Consider the following 15,151-nt stretch of genomic DNA (forward strand, 5'->3'; position numbering starts at 1 on the left):
CATGTTCAATTGGAAACTTCTATCCGTAATGTTAATGTTCACAGCAATGTGTTCGTACTTGTTGTCGACCTGGTACACTTCAAGGGACGACTTGATTCAAGGGGTGTATGTGATGAGAAAAGTTTTCTCTGAAGACATCCACGAAAGTACGCGCAATGCAGCAAAACTTATGTATAATGGCACCACCACACATTTCAGTAACAATACTGTCACACGACTCGTGAATGCAACTAAAAATACTGATTCATTTGAACGGGCTAGTAAGCTATCTACAGACTACCAAGCGGGCAATTCTTCTCTTTCAAATTCGATGACACAGACGACTGGGGGTAAGTGATGCTGATCGTTTTTTTTTTTGTCGCTTTTACTTTTAATTCTCAGAGACCACGATATTTAGGAAGATACTAACGCTGCACATGCCCGATTGTTATTGTTTGCTCGTTTTTTTTCTGATGAGCCTCCAATCTATAATGTGCTCACGGGATTGTAACGAGTAGAGGTGCTTCACTTACAGTTTACGGCTCCATCTATTTTGTTTTTCGGGAGTTATAGACGAACTGCTGGAATATTTTGAAAATGCAAAAATATGCAATAAATTTGAAATATGTTGACCGTTAATTTATAACATAAGGGATGAGAATGAGAAGTATTTCACCCTACTCTCTTTCTCAGCAAAAACATCATGATATTACCAATAAATCTTCACCGACAAATATCAACACAAACAAAAATTAATCTATCAGATATGGGAAACTGACAAAGATTAATATTGTGCTCTTCTATCTGAGCATATGGTCAATAACCATTATATGGGTTACATACACAAGCAGTTGGAAAGTAATATTATTATTCTAATGTTGCTTTATTGCGTAGGTACTAGACAACAGTGTCTTTTCTCCGACTTGTATCGAAGTATCATAATAAAATATACTAAAAAATAAAGATGAATGGATGGATGGAGTAACAAACAATGTTTTAAATTAGAAACATTTCCTAAAGTGTTTGTTTCATGAGTTACCGTGATGTGATGACGTGACATGAATAAACGTAATCGATAACCATTAAACAGCGATGCACCAATGCATCATGGGAAATGTAATTTCCCGCCCAGTTGTTTACTTGGTACACATCTGTTATCATTTCAACCGGAGGTGTTAATTCTGTGTGCTAACATATTATGCTACACTCTTATTTTCATTAAAAGGACCTATTGAAACGCTGTGTTCAAAACTCGAGGACGCCAATATCTATTGAATGCAGATTTCTGGGTTTATTTACTGGTCGACAGTGAAATACTATTCGTTTAAACCAATACAGTTACGGTAATGCAAGAATCACCAACAAATAACTGTTTTGGAACAAAAACCTATCGACAATACAACTGGTGTCATTTTTTGCTTGGCGTTTTCTCCCAGAATAAAATTATACATGGGCCATCACACGACCGCCTGAGGCGGTCTTCTATTTGTGTGTTTGTTATTACTGTCTGACTGCATGTTGTCATTGTTCTCATACATCCACATAATACAACATTGATTTGTCTAAATTTCCATAATGCAGCGTAACATTAAATTCTTGGCCGTTGAAACCCGACATTTCACAAGCAATGTTATAGATGAGTTATGCAGTATTGAAAATAGGAAGATGCGTTGCATATGTGCTTTCAATCGCCCAATCTGAAACCGGTTTGTAATCATGCTTCGTTGTATACCACTACTGCAACAGACACTTAAAGATGTGTGTACTTCTATATAATTCTACTGCCAATACAGCTGGAAGATACTCTTTATACACATCGACAGACTGTAGGTAGGCAGATGCTATTTGTAATAAAGACATTTGGAATATGATACACAAGTTCCAAATGATCGGCCTACTACTCAAGTCAGCATTTTGAATACTTATTATCCAAGTTATCCCATTAAGCTTACACTCGATAATGGGCCCAGTCTTACCCCCACAAAGAAAAAGCAGATTTCCACAGTATAATTCCACTGCAATGTTAAATTTGATGAACTTGATATTTCCTAAGCCAGAACAAAGTTCAGTGTTACAAATGTCTCAACCTGTAGTTTCTGGTATGAATGGAAACTGGATGGCTGAAGTCGCCTAGATTCATCATTTAGTGAAGTTGCCTAATATAGTAAGCCTCAACCATCAGTAATGCCATGTGTGAATAATCTAACACGCTACACTGCTGGATGGAATATATTATTGAAACAGATTTTAATCAAGCTTATTATCAAATCGCACTGGCATTTCGTCAACAAAATATTGTAGAGCTGCGACCACATGTAAGGGAGTTGGGTATATACATACTGCTTGTTCTTGGCGATCGAATGCATGGCCGCTGTGCTTAAGAATAGCTAATGGTCTCGATATTGGGGATAATACCTCTGATAGTGTCTCGCATGACTGGTGTCGCACACTTAGAGCACTGCGCAAAAATAATATCTAAAATTTCTTTAGTTGGATTTGATCAAACAGCGCAATTAAAGTGACCCCACGCACAATTGCTGCTCTCCCATTGATTGACCCACCTAACACTGTTTTATGGCTGCAACCATTTATTTGAGCTTACACAGTCGTGTTCTTCAAGGTTATGCAGATCCCTTTGACCACTTGGAGCAGACAACAGCTGCACAACAGTTGGCTTGTAACTGGACATGGAGTTTATTAGACTCATTCAAATCCCGCACAAGTTGCACTTCGAACTTGTAGAAAGATTAAAGAACCTTAGCCAAATTACCAATTGTGGGTCATCACGGATGCATATGCAAAACTATCTATCTATCGGGCTTTTTTAATACTAAAGAGCACCAATGATAGCAGGAGATCGCAGAACAGTTCACACAAGTCTCACAGAACGATGATTGAAGCCTGCATCACTTGTCTCACAATATCGCAGCAGAAATTATGCGTCGTCAGCGCAGTACGTTTTTGTTCTTCACGCAATAGTATTTAAACCTTAAATACCAGGATGGCGAGAAGCATGATGATGTTCGCAATGCCATAATGGCTTTATTTGCTGAGGTCAGATTATTGGGTGCTGAGGTTGTCTTCATCCATGTAGAGTCTGACCACGGGTTTGGTATCCATAACCAATGATCCTACAATTAAACGACTAAGTAGATGCATACAGATTGGAAATGCTAAAACTATTACTAAGAATCCAGTGTCAGGGAATGTTATCAAGAACTTAAATGATCTTCAACATAAACACTGACTGCTACCACTATATTCACTACTACCGTAGCAATGGCGATTGATAATCTAAATACTAGAAGAAGAAGAGGAGGCTTATCCAAACATTTATGATGTTAGACCTAATGATTGCTATCAAAGTAAGATTACCGTGTTACAACAGCTCATCTTTATGAAAGAAACGTAAATGCTGAAATATATGCTGATTTATGCTAAAACTGAAACGCCATATACAGCCAGATAACTGATCATTATGTCAACTGTATACGGATTATTGTGTACTATTGTGTAAAATCTGATGTAGGTATGAGGCTCCAATTTTTTTTTTTTTTTTTTTTTTTTATGACCTTTCATGTGATAATTATTCGTATTTTAGTTTGAATATATCGATTTTTGGTTTTTATTGCCGTTAATCAGTTTTTAGAAAATCGTGTCCCGGTCGCCTCTAACTACATTTGACTCAATGGGTATACAAATCCCGTGCAAAATCTCACCAGGGGCCAGCCAATGAGATCACGGGTTACAAACGTGCCTGAGCATGACTCAAAACATGGCGGCGTACGGCAGCCACTTTTGCGTAATCTGGACCTAATACAACTTATTGACAACACAGTATTTTCGATGATGGATCGTTGTCTAAAATAACAAGTAAGTGGCATGCATTAACAAGTTTGGCCTTGATTGTATTTCATTTCTGTATGGTGGCAGATGAAATACATGTGCCAGTAATGTTGTTGGCGTCGGTGATCTGGTATCAACTTCAAGTCGTTTTATCCCAATCACGATCTTTACTTGACAATTCCTTTTAGTCGATCGTTTCTAAACTAAGAATTCTTGAAATGTGGATGTTTTTTCTACTGCTCCCGGTTGACAGATTGGTCACTGTCAATACGCATATTTACGACCAGGGCTAACAACGCTATCAACTTATCATGTTCATTTTTTTCAGAATGAACGTGACACTGCAGGAACATTTATCTTCCAGGGCAGATGAATGTGCTGTTTGTGGATTCAGTTTTAGAAACAAACTATTCGCGTGTCGCATATTCAATATATCATATATCAGCTAATTTACATAATAGTTTTGTTAATCACCTATATTGTATTCATTGATGTGCATTGGTAACAGCTATCTCAGCTGAGAGGCTGCAAACACAGTGTACTTTAATATTGTACAATTTATGTTATGAGATTAATGCAGCACATGGATTAATTCAACATGTTAATTAGTATTTTCTTAGACATGATGCTGTACTATATTTTTTTTTTCATACCAGTTCTGTGTTTTTTATAATTATTGATAACTTCATTGTTCTTGTCTATGCCTGACCAGAATTGATTCCATCTATTTTTTAGTCAGTGTTTTCAATGCAAAATGTCTTAGTTATATCTTTGGTCACACAAAGAAAAGATCCACCAGGTATCGTTAGTATCCATCATCTAGTTACTTAACAGGCATGTTTGGAATAGTTGTTCTATTTCGATAAACAGTACCATTACAATTAGGTAACAGTAGATAGCCACATATTTCTGTTGACTTAGCAACAACAAAAATTAAAATTCTAAAAATGTGACGAATTATTTTTATAAGAGTATTTTCAGTAAATTGGTGATTGACAAACATATGTTGTTTGAGAGATATATATTTATTGATACTTAAATAAACCTTGTTCTGTAAATTATTTTTTAAGCAGATTATCATATTATGCTGGTAAATAAATTAATGGCCTAATATACCAGCTATGTTTTATGATATTAACCAAGAAGTCACATAATTAGGTGATGTGGTTTATTGCTCTTCGTGGCACTGATGTCTTAATTTGATGCAAAGTCTTCAAATAAATTAACCCTCTTTCATATTGTTACATTTATCATATATATTTTTTAATTTAACATGATAAAACAAGGCTGCTGAGATGGTGCATCATCTCTGCCAACTCAACCCGATCCTATACTATAATTTTCAATATCGAAAGAGGGGTCTAAATGGAGTACATGAGTTGTTTTGATAAAAATTACCATACCAAAGGCTGTGTGGCAGAATACTAATCTCTAACTATGGTTTGAATGTTGAGTTAAAATGTTACCTGAACTTTCATTAATAAAACCAAAGGAGGAACTATGATAACAGAACCAAGTTCCTGAGTCTTACATAGGTAGATTAGTGATTTAACCAAATCAAGTTTGTGGGATGACTAGGACATTGTTTTTTAAAACAGGTGTGTTAATTCCTTCTTCTTGCACATTTTAAACAAAAAGGAAATGTGCGCATTTAATATATCGCAATAAAAAATGGAGCCGGCAAATAAACTATTCACGTTACTTGTTCATGCATATAAATCATCGGATTTTAATCAGATTGGTGCGCGGAGTACGTTCATTATAAATTACATTTAATTTGACGTTATCCAGAAACGTTATCAGTATTTTATTTACTCACCAGTTCACTTGTAGTTGGCACGCGTATGTACGGGTCTCTATTAAATGAATTTGATATACATATTATATGTAACTAATACAATGCAGATTTTAAGATGCATGTATTTATTTGTACTTTACGGTCGTGCTTTATTTCTGAATTACCGCATGTTCAGGGTTAAACAAATCCAGGATATCCCCAGTCCTGAATTAATGCAGCGCCCATGCTGTTTCATTTTTTTTTTCTTTTGTGATATTCAACTTTTAGCACAAATTGTTTATTTATGTTTCTCTCTCGTGACGGTGTACATTTGTCCGGTTTTGAAAGCAATTCGGGAAATGTAAATGAAAAAAAAACGTAGCACTTCTGTTGTTCATATCGCGTCGTACAACATTTCACGTGCACATTTCGTGCTTAAAGTGTCCTTAGTGAAAAATTATTGTCCTTTAAAATACACTATATAATAACGTATGTCGATTTGGGCAGATTTATAATTAATCAGTATATAGATTTGGATTTCAGATATCATTTTATATATAGAACTAGAACGAGTCTATCAAGTTACGATTCATCCTGGTCTTCAAATACCAGAATATTTTATGGCTTGGTATCACCGCCGATGTTTTCTTGTTAAACAATTAGATAATTGTACAGGAGAGGTGTCTATGCGCTTCGAGTTTTATGAACCATTTTCACCTAAAAACCTAAATAACTGCATCTACCCTCAGTTCTTATCCATAGTTCTGTGTAATACGCACTGCTGTTATGGGCAGACGGATTAACATCTAGAACAAAGGTTATTACGAACTGAATGTGGAGGGAGTGTGATCTACATGTACTCAGACACTCATTGAAATACATTTACAGTGCATTGGGAGGCTGACAGTATTGGAAAATAGTAACGGAATCCATATACGTGGTCTTTCAATATTTTGTCATTCATTTTTTTTATAAAAATGTATACACTCGCACACAACTATTATAACACAACAATCATTCTTGTCCCTCTCTCCACACATAACCCTGATTGGTCATTTGGTCCGGCTCTGATCGATATCGGATGTATTTTATTCAGATCGTTTGGGCCGGTAACCCAATGCTCAAAATACAGTCCCAGCCTAGACATCCCCATGTCTTAGACTGTCTAACGCGGCATGGGATTGCGCAACGGGTGTGAACTATCCGAAGATTAGTGTTAGTCCCGTGTTTCGAGTATCAGCTGCTGTGATGATGTCACAGGTTTGCTTTCAGTCTGTTGGTTGTCGACGGTCCGAGCGTTCTACATGTTAGTCTGTTAGTTGTACACCTTGTTATGATGACGTCTTAAATTTGACCTTTTTTGGGAGTAATTTGTTCGAGCCAGGTTCTGCTTGATTTGCATGTTTGTTCAATTATGATATAATATTAACAGCTCTAGTTATATCGCTGTGGTGTCAAGCTAAAACAAAAAAAAAATCTGTCGTTTTAATAATTTGTTGACCGCTGTTCTGCCGGCGATAATACTTTTATGGTTGACAGAAGTTTCGGTCACCATTTGCCAACCGCACGTTTTTTGGCCACATATATATATAATATATATATATATATATATATATATATATATATATATATATATATATATATATATATATATATATATATATTTATCTTATCGATTATATTTATTAACTAATAACTTGTGTATTGCGATTTCTAATTTAGAGAAGTCGACTCTAACATGCCAGACCATCGAATAATTTTCCTGATCATTCAACACCTTGTCATAACTAAGTTGAGTGATCTCTAATTGATTTTTTTTTAATCTGCGGAACTGAGTGCATGAATAACAACATGAAGTTGAACATCAGACCACTCCTAGTAAAAGATGATGTGAGTTCAAACGTACCATGGGCGTACTAACAGTGATGAAAAATGGCACGTCCGTGAACGTACACTGTGACGACAATGATGTAACTCAGTTGAACTAGGGAATTTCTCGGGATCGTGTGATCATGGACGTACTAGTACGAGTGTGATCGATCCCCGGATTGAGTCAAATTTTCGTTCCGATAATTGTCGCACGCCGTTATTCAAAAAAAAAAACGTTCTATATCGTCACAAACACACGTAACAAAAAACACAGTATTAATGTATTAATTGTATTTCAAAACAACTCTAATGATCACGACATATTTATATTATAATAACTTACATGCACGCTGAATAGACATATCTACGCCGTGATTGTAACGTAGGAAACTTCCGTGGCCGAAGCTCTCCATTTTCGTATGAAAAGAAAATACTACTTAGTTGTACTAATTTGAATGATCATTTTGATGTCAAAATCATATGTTGTATTTATGACAATAAATAGTAGTTGCGATATCGACGAATAAAAGATAAAAACACGAACCGGTTATAACACACACTGCTTAGCTTGAATAATTAACTGCTGTCAATCAATGTCACGTGACGATGAATCACTGAAACAAACATATATACAGTTTCACGTGCGTTTCTCATTATTACAAAAGCGGATTCTACGAACAACGTAAATCGTATTCGTAAATATAAAAAGTACGAGACAGAAATACCCCTAGTTTTTCATGAAATTAATACTGCGCTTACTGTGTTAATAGCGATCGAACTCCGCATCGTTGTTGATTTCTTCAAGTGGTGATTCGCTCCGATTCCCGTCTGTATTTATATCGGAACTTCTAACAATAAATAAATAAATAAATAAAATTTGCCCCATGCTGTCTTAAAAATATGTGTTTTACTATAACCGCTCATTAAAAAATTGACTGACTGACATTTTGTTAAGATGACAAGTCAATCATAACATATACAAACTATCAAGAAATAGAGAAATCACTGTCCAGACTAAATTAAACATCCAATCTTTAAAACAACATTATAAACAGCGACATAAGAAGCCCCAAAACTACAGTGATAAAAATGAAACGTGGATATTGACAGATTCTATAGAATATTTGGAAACAATTGAAATCAAGATCGCTTTCAAATGTAAATTTAGATTTGGCTACTCAATATATTACATAAATTAATGCTGTGCGTTAAGGATTTTATACACTGAGTACTGTTTCATAAACAAATATTCTAGTTGTTACAAATACATAAGGGGTTGGATTCTATATACTTCGTTAGTTTGTTTTGACAATGGTTGTCAGTCGTTCATAGACCAGATTATTTACTTTCGGTATGTTATTCGTTTATTATAATTCTTGAGTTCAACTCGTGCCGTAACCATGGTATCACATTGTTTATTCTTTCATTGTATATAGAGCCTGATTGTTCCATTGCATTTGGTAACTGGTCAAACACAACAAGACCTTTGGTGGCGCTGTCGAGTTTCCCGGGATCAGGAAATACCTGGACACGACATCTCTTGGAACTTGCATCGGGGGTGTACACTGGTGCCTATTCCTATGATAATGACCTGTATCTTGGAGGTATAGTCACATTTCATATTCTTTAAGCAGTTCAAGACTATTTCATGTACTTTCATTTATGAATATATTACCACAATAATGTACACACAGTCACCAGAGGGCGCGATGTATACCAATGATCATTAGTTCATAGAACATTATTAGTAAATTATTCATCGAGAAAAAAAAAACAATCTACACTAATTTATGCAAATTTGATATGGAATCTTCCAAAGCGTACGTGATTGGTTTGAATACCATTCTGTTGCTTGTAAATAAGAATACTGCTTTTTTAAATTACTTAAGAAAATATTAATTCGATATATACTGTTCCATATTACTATGGTAACAATTTTGTATTTATGCAATTTAGCATTTTTTCATAGACTCATCCTGGTTGACCACCTTGTCTAGAGACGATGACGAACTACATAAATACACACAGTCGCCAGAGGGCGCGATGTATACCAATGATCATTAGTCCGTAGCATATTATTACATTTACGAAACATGCACGTAATAACACCTCTTTAAATAATATACTTAATAATAGCATTGTGTATGTCGCAATTTTTGTAATAATGTACTAGTACACTCCAAAGATCTCAATTATAGCTTGCGTAACTATGTTTTACGATTGCGTTCATATGTAGGTTTCACTGGCGAAACCGAATACTATAAACGTGGACGGACGCTAGTAATAAAAGATCACCGTTTTCGTGATGAGTACAAATCTGCAATATTACTGATACGAAATCCATATGACGCGGTCATAACATTATACCATTATCACAAAAAGAAACACACTGGGAAAATTCCTCTACGTGAATTTAAAAACAGTAAGTGCACTGTAAGGTAAAACATGTGATATCAAAGTTACGTAAAAAATATGATATACCTGCTTTACAACTAGTCTCATAAGTAGTAACTCGCAAATTGGTTGGCGGCTTTGAATTTGAATATCTTATTCCAGATAAGACTGCACCGTTAAATGCATTCTACCTAGAGTTCATCATATCGAGAATGTTTCAATAACTTATCAATTAACTTTTGAAAAATGTAGAATAAAACTCGAGAAGCTTAACAGTCACAGAAATTCTGCTGAATTTTTTTTCACCAAATCTTCAGAATACGTAAATTTAACAAAATTGTGTGTGACCGTTATATACAGTCCCCGGAAAATGTGAATTTAAATTATTTTGATGCCAAAATTAGAACAAAGATATACATTATGATGCTCAAAGTATTAAGCAGCATCAAAAGAGTCTGGTTTTTAACAACATTGATTATTTAAATGGTCGTAAAATCTTTCATGATCAATGTTTGGGCGTCCAGTAAAATGTAGATGATTGGCAAGACTCTAAACAGGTTTAAAATAATGTAGTACTTGACTGTGTGATTTATTAAGTATTTAAAATACACGCAATGTACAAATTTAGTTAGCGAGGTTAATACAGGATTATGATGTAATGATTTGTAATAAGGCTATGAATATTCCATGGAATAATTCGATATACCTGGATATGAATTTGTATGATAAGTATGAAAAGTTCATTTTGATTAACATTTTGGCAACCATAGTACTTTTAATTATAATTTAACGTTGAATTATACAATTATACAATTTGTTCAATTCGACATTGTAAAAGCATTGCCTCATACTAAAATAGCTTCATCACTCGTAACCACTAGCCGAAAGCCAAATGTTCAGTCAATGCCCATATTATTTATAAAAAAAAATACTTAATATCCGCTGTATCTTACAGATGTTGAGTGGGAAGACTTTGCTATGGAACACTTCAAGAAATGGATCAATATGATGGCCGAGTGGATCTCATCAAAGAAACCGCTATTGGTTGTTCATTACGAAGATTTAAAACATGACACGGTCTACGAAGTGAAAAGAATGCTGTCCTTCCTCAATATGACACTGACACCTGAACGACTTCAATGTTTGGAAATGGACATTGAAGGCAACTTTCACCGCCACAAAGAAGAGACATTTGACTTTGACCCTTACACAGCAGATATGCATACAGTAATCAAAGAAAATATTCGATTAGCAAACGGGTTGCTTCGAAATATTAACATACCTTCCGTACGCGAGCCGTCTTATGACAAAAACATACATGAAACTGACAATATCCGTGATGACATCTGACAAAAAATAGTTAAATCTCAGATTGGAAATTCAATCTTGACATATAATTGAATTTATATAAATTAGTGCCATACTAATTGAAATGATACATCATATGCATGTCTAATGTCATCCCTTCATCTTAAAATTGGCCCTCTACAGTTGAGATCAACTTTTTTCATTTCTGGTTTGTTTTTGACGCAGCGGACAATATTACGAAAATCATCGTAACTGAGTGGCCTATTCATGTATTCAAATGAAATATATTGACAGCTATTTGATGGGTTTAAACGTTACTTACTGCGTGGCTCAAACTTTATTTGGCGGAACGGCCACTTTGAGATTTGGGTGCCTATCTGTGTCACTGTCTGCAAACAATTGTTTATTGTTCTTGGGGTTGAATTTGCAAGTTGAGTTTTGATCTCTGGTCATTCTTTTATGGTAAAAATTTTTCAAAGTTGAGTCTGACGAGACGCACAATAATAACAATATTTCATGGATTTCGGTAAGATCTTTTACATATGTGAATTTGCTGCAACTTATTTTTGAATCAGCAACATCACACACAGATAGAAAATTATTTTATTTTGGTTTGAAAATATGGCGAATGAATAAAGTTTAGCAAAGATAATGTTTAGTATGTTCTGAACTGTGTTTTGAGTGGGTTGCGCGTCTGTCTGCAGTGCAGTGCATTGCAGTATCGAAGCGATTGCCGAAATAGCAAGATCATTTTTTTTTGTTCATGTTTTTGTATATGTCGTTTGTAGCATGTGAAATTTATGTGTAGCACACGTATCGTAACGGAATATTTACAACAATACCCAGGGTTTATACATATCAGTCTTATCTGTCTAAAAAGTGGTAACCATTTTTGTTGTCAAAGTCAAAGTAACTTTTTTAAACATTTAAATTGTTAAAATTTCAGAAATACGCAACCAATGTCACTAGTAGCCTACTCTATAGAAGACAACACAATAATAAATAAATAAATAAATAAATAAATAAATAAATAAATAGAACTCAATCCTAGTAAATTTAGATTTACGAGAAGGGGAAACTATGCAACACGCTTGGATCATTTCTTAGTACCTAGTCAACTAAAAAAACAGGTGAATATTTGTGACATCAGACCATGCGTCAAATCAGATCATGACGCCATTATTCTGGCTTTTGCTGTTGATAAACGGGCACAGAAAGGACCCGATTTTTGAAGCTTTACATCGAGGAAATGAAACAATTAACTTCCAAAATCCTTCGCGACACTGCTCTACTTGACGATCAGGTTCGTTGTGAATTTCTGAAATATAAAATTCGGGATGCTATGGTTGGATTTCCAAAATAACGGGCGAGGGAACAGCGAGACAGGGAAACTGAACTGTCAATTGAGTTGCACAAGCTGGAGCAAAAAAATGATGAAATTTTGGATGGGGATAGTTTAATACAATTATATTAAGCTTTAAATGAGGAGCTCAATAAAATTATGGATCATAAAATGCAAGGTTCAGCTGTTCGTTCGCGTATATAATGGTATCAGGACGATTTAAGCTATCCAGGGGTATAAGACAAGGCTGCCCATTATTGGCCATGATTCCATCAAAAACTTAAATCTAAATATTCATGAGAAAACTAAAACGATGAGTTAAAAATTGGAAGTCGCGTGACCTGTCATTAATTGGCAAGGTTAATTTTGAGCAAGATATTTGGGGCTACCAATTTACCTCTTGTGATGAACTCTATTTCAGTTCCTTCATTGTTTAGTTTCCTTTGCAATGGAAAGAGGCGCCACATTAAAAGTAATACGTGATAGGGGGAGAAATAACGGTGGGTTGCGCATGATCGACTTAGTTACAAAATAAGGCTAATAAACTTGCATATGCAATGCGTATAATATAAACTGGTGCACCTTGGGGAATTATTCCAAAGAGTTATTTTGAGAAATGTGGGGGCCAAAATTAAATGTAAATTTAATTATGACCCTTGTAAGTTTTTTTGACCACCATTTTATTCTGATATTATACATTTTTGGGGGGATTTATAATGTCACTGTCCACCTGTTGATGGAGAATGGGTAAAATCAGAAATTGTGTGGAATAACAAAGACATTTTAGTAGAAGGTAAATCATTATTCTATAGAGAATGGTTAAGTCGGGGAGTAGAGTGTATAGGAGACCTTTGTAATTCTGATGGTGTTTTAATGTCATATGACCAATTAATTGACAAGTGTAAAACCAACACAGATTTTCTGACTTACTATGGTGTGAAACATGCAATTCCCCAAAATGGAAGGTAAAGTCTGCTTACAATATCGGTACAACTGTTCAGGGTATGACATCTGACCCAACACTTTTAAACAGTAAAACTCGAGATTGTTATAATGCCATGGCAACAAAAGGTTTTGAAAAGCCAACGTCGATCTTGAAATGGGAAGAGAATGATTGTGAGAGCCCAGGTGAGGTAGGCTGGAAATATGTTTGGGAACTTCCATATGCGACCACGATAGAAGGAAAATTGAGAGTTTTTTAGTTTAAAATTTTGCACCGAATTGTTGCTACAAATAACTACCTTTACCAGAATAAGTTTAGAGTTGATTATCTCTGTAAATATTGTAAACAAAAAGAAACTATACCACACCTTTTATGGGAATGCAATACTGCTAATTTATTTTAACTATCCTTTCTAGATTGGTGGAAAAAGATAACGCAAAGTGATGATCATGCATTTACTTGTATGAATGTAGTCTTTGGAATGCCAGAGCATTGTGTTCTGCTTAACCATCTTGTTTTGTTAGGTGAATATTTTCTATATACAATTCGTTATACAAATGCAACCCCGTCTTTAACCCAATTTATCAGAAATGTAAAGAAGAAAATGAGAACAACATATTTTAAGTGAAATTAATTTTATTCAGAAATTGGGCACGCTACAACACTATTTTGATTAATATTGAAAAAAACTTTCTTGTACATTATATATTATTTGTTTATTGCGTTTGTAGGCTGTATCTTTTGTTATTGTGACACTTTAATGTGATGTACTTTTCTCGTTACAATTAAAAAATAAAACATTACGAAAACTAAAAAAACTATAACTTGTCATTATCGACGATTCAACCTCGCTCGGATTGTGCATATGTATTGTTGGTGTCTGGAACCCATGTACACAATGAAACCTGGATTACCGCAACTTGGATACACCAGTTGTGACCGGTTTATTCAAAAGCCCTAACTATTTGGGTAAAGTGAACAAATTACTTGAATAAACGACAAATCTTGAATACAATGTAACATATCCAGTTAATTGAATAAATACTAAAGTTTTGACTAAAAGTAGCAAATCAAGTTTGTTGAACAAATGACAAAGTTAGCGTCACTGAGTGTGGAGCCAAATCATGCCACCAGACACAGCTTGTGTCTGTCCAACACCAAAACTATGTAGAACAAATTTTCTGCAAAAATGAGGAGATACCGAACACCCAGGGGTAATTGTAAGGGCTGCCCATGCTGGTCCAACCATGATATAGGAAAACAACTACTGTCCTTGCTAGACTAAAATAGTGCATATTACCGGGTGTACAGTTTTAAGTGGGAGGGTCGTCACCTGCGCACGCGCTGGAATTGAGTCCCAAGCGACGATAAACACACGCTAAAAACGCAAAGGCTTATGGTAGACGCTTGTTTGTAAACAGTGACACGCTGTGACCATCTGACGCATGCGCAAATGACGACTACCCCGCTTTAAATACAGGCTCCCCAGGCTTATGATTTGTACATCAGACAAGCCAGAACTTGGGGGCTTAAGCCACAAAAAAAAGTAGCATTGAATTTAAGCATAAAATAATCAAGTTTTATAGACTGTTGATCAGGTATAAAGAACAGGTTTTTGCTCTCCTAACGGCAACAACATTTGAGACTGCTGCAATTGGACAGTATGAGACCTGTTGACAACTAATAATAACGA

The 15,151-nt window shown here is 35.1% G+C and overlaps 1 protein-coding gene across 1 annotated transcript; it reads left to right on the forward strand.

Annotated features, from left to right (window-relative positions):
- On the forward strand, nucleotides 1-11,825 carry LOC102803870 (sialate:O-sulfotransferase 1-like). The gene is made up of 4 exons (XM_078013745.2): nucleotides 1-329; nucleotides 8,908-9,075; nucleotides 9,708-9,893; nucleotides 10,821-11,825. The coding sequence occupies exons 1-4, from the start codon at nucleotides 2-4 to the stop codon at nucleotides 11,213-11,215; spliced, it is 1,077 nt and encodes a 358-aa protein (XP_077869871.2). The 5' UTR covers nucleotide 1; the 3' UTR covers nucleotides 11,216-11,825.
- Nucleotides 11,826-15,151: the final 3,326 nt, after the last annotated feature.

This window comes from Saccoglossus kowalevskii, chromosome 22 (assembly GCF_978046115.1).
Source record: "Saccoglossus kowalevskii chromosome 22, keSacKowa6.1, whole genome shotgun sequence".
NCBI classification, from domain to species: domain Eukaryota; kingdom Metazoa; phylum Hemichordata; class Enteropneusta; family Harrimaniidae; genus Saccoglossus; species Saccoglossus kowalevskii.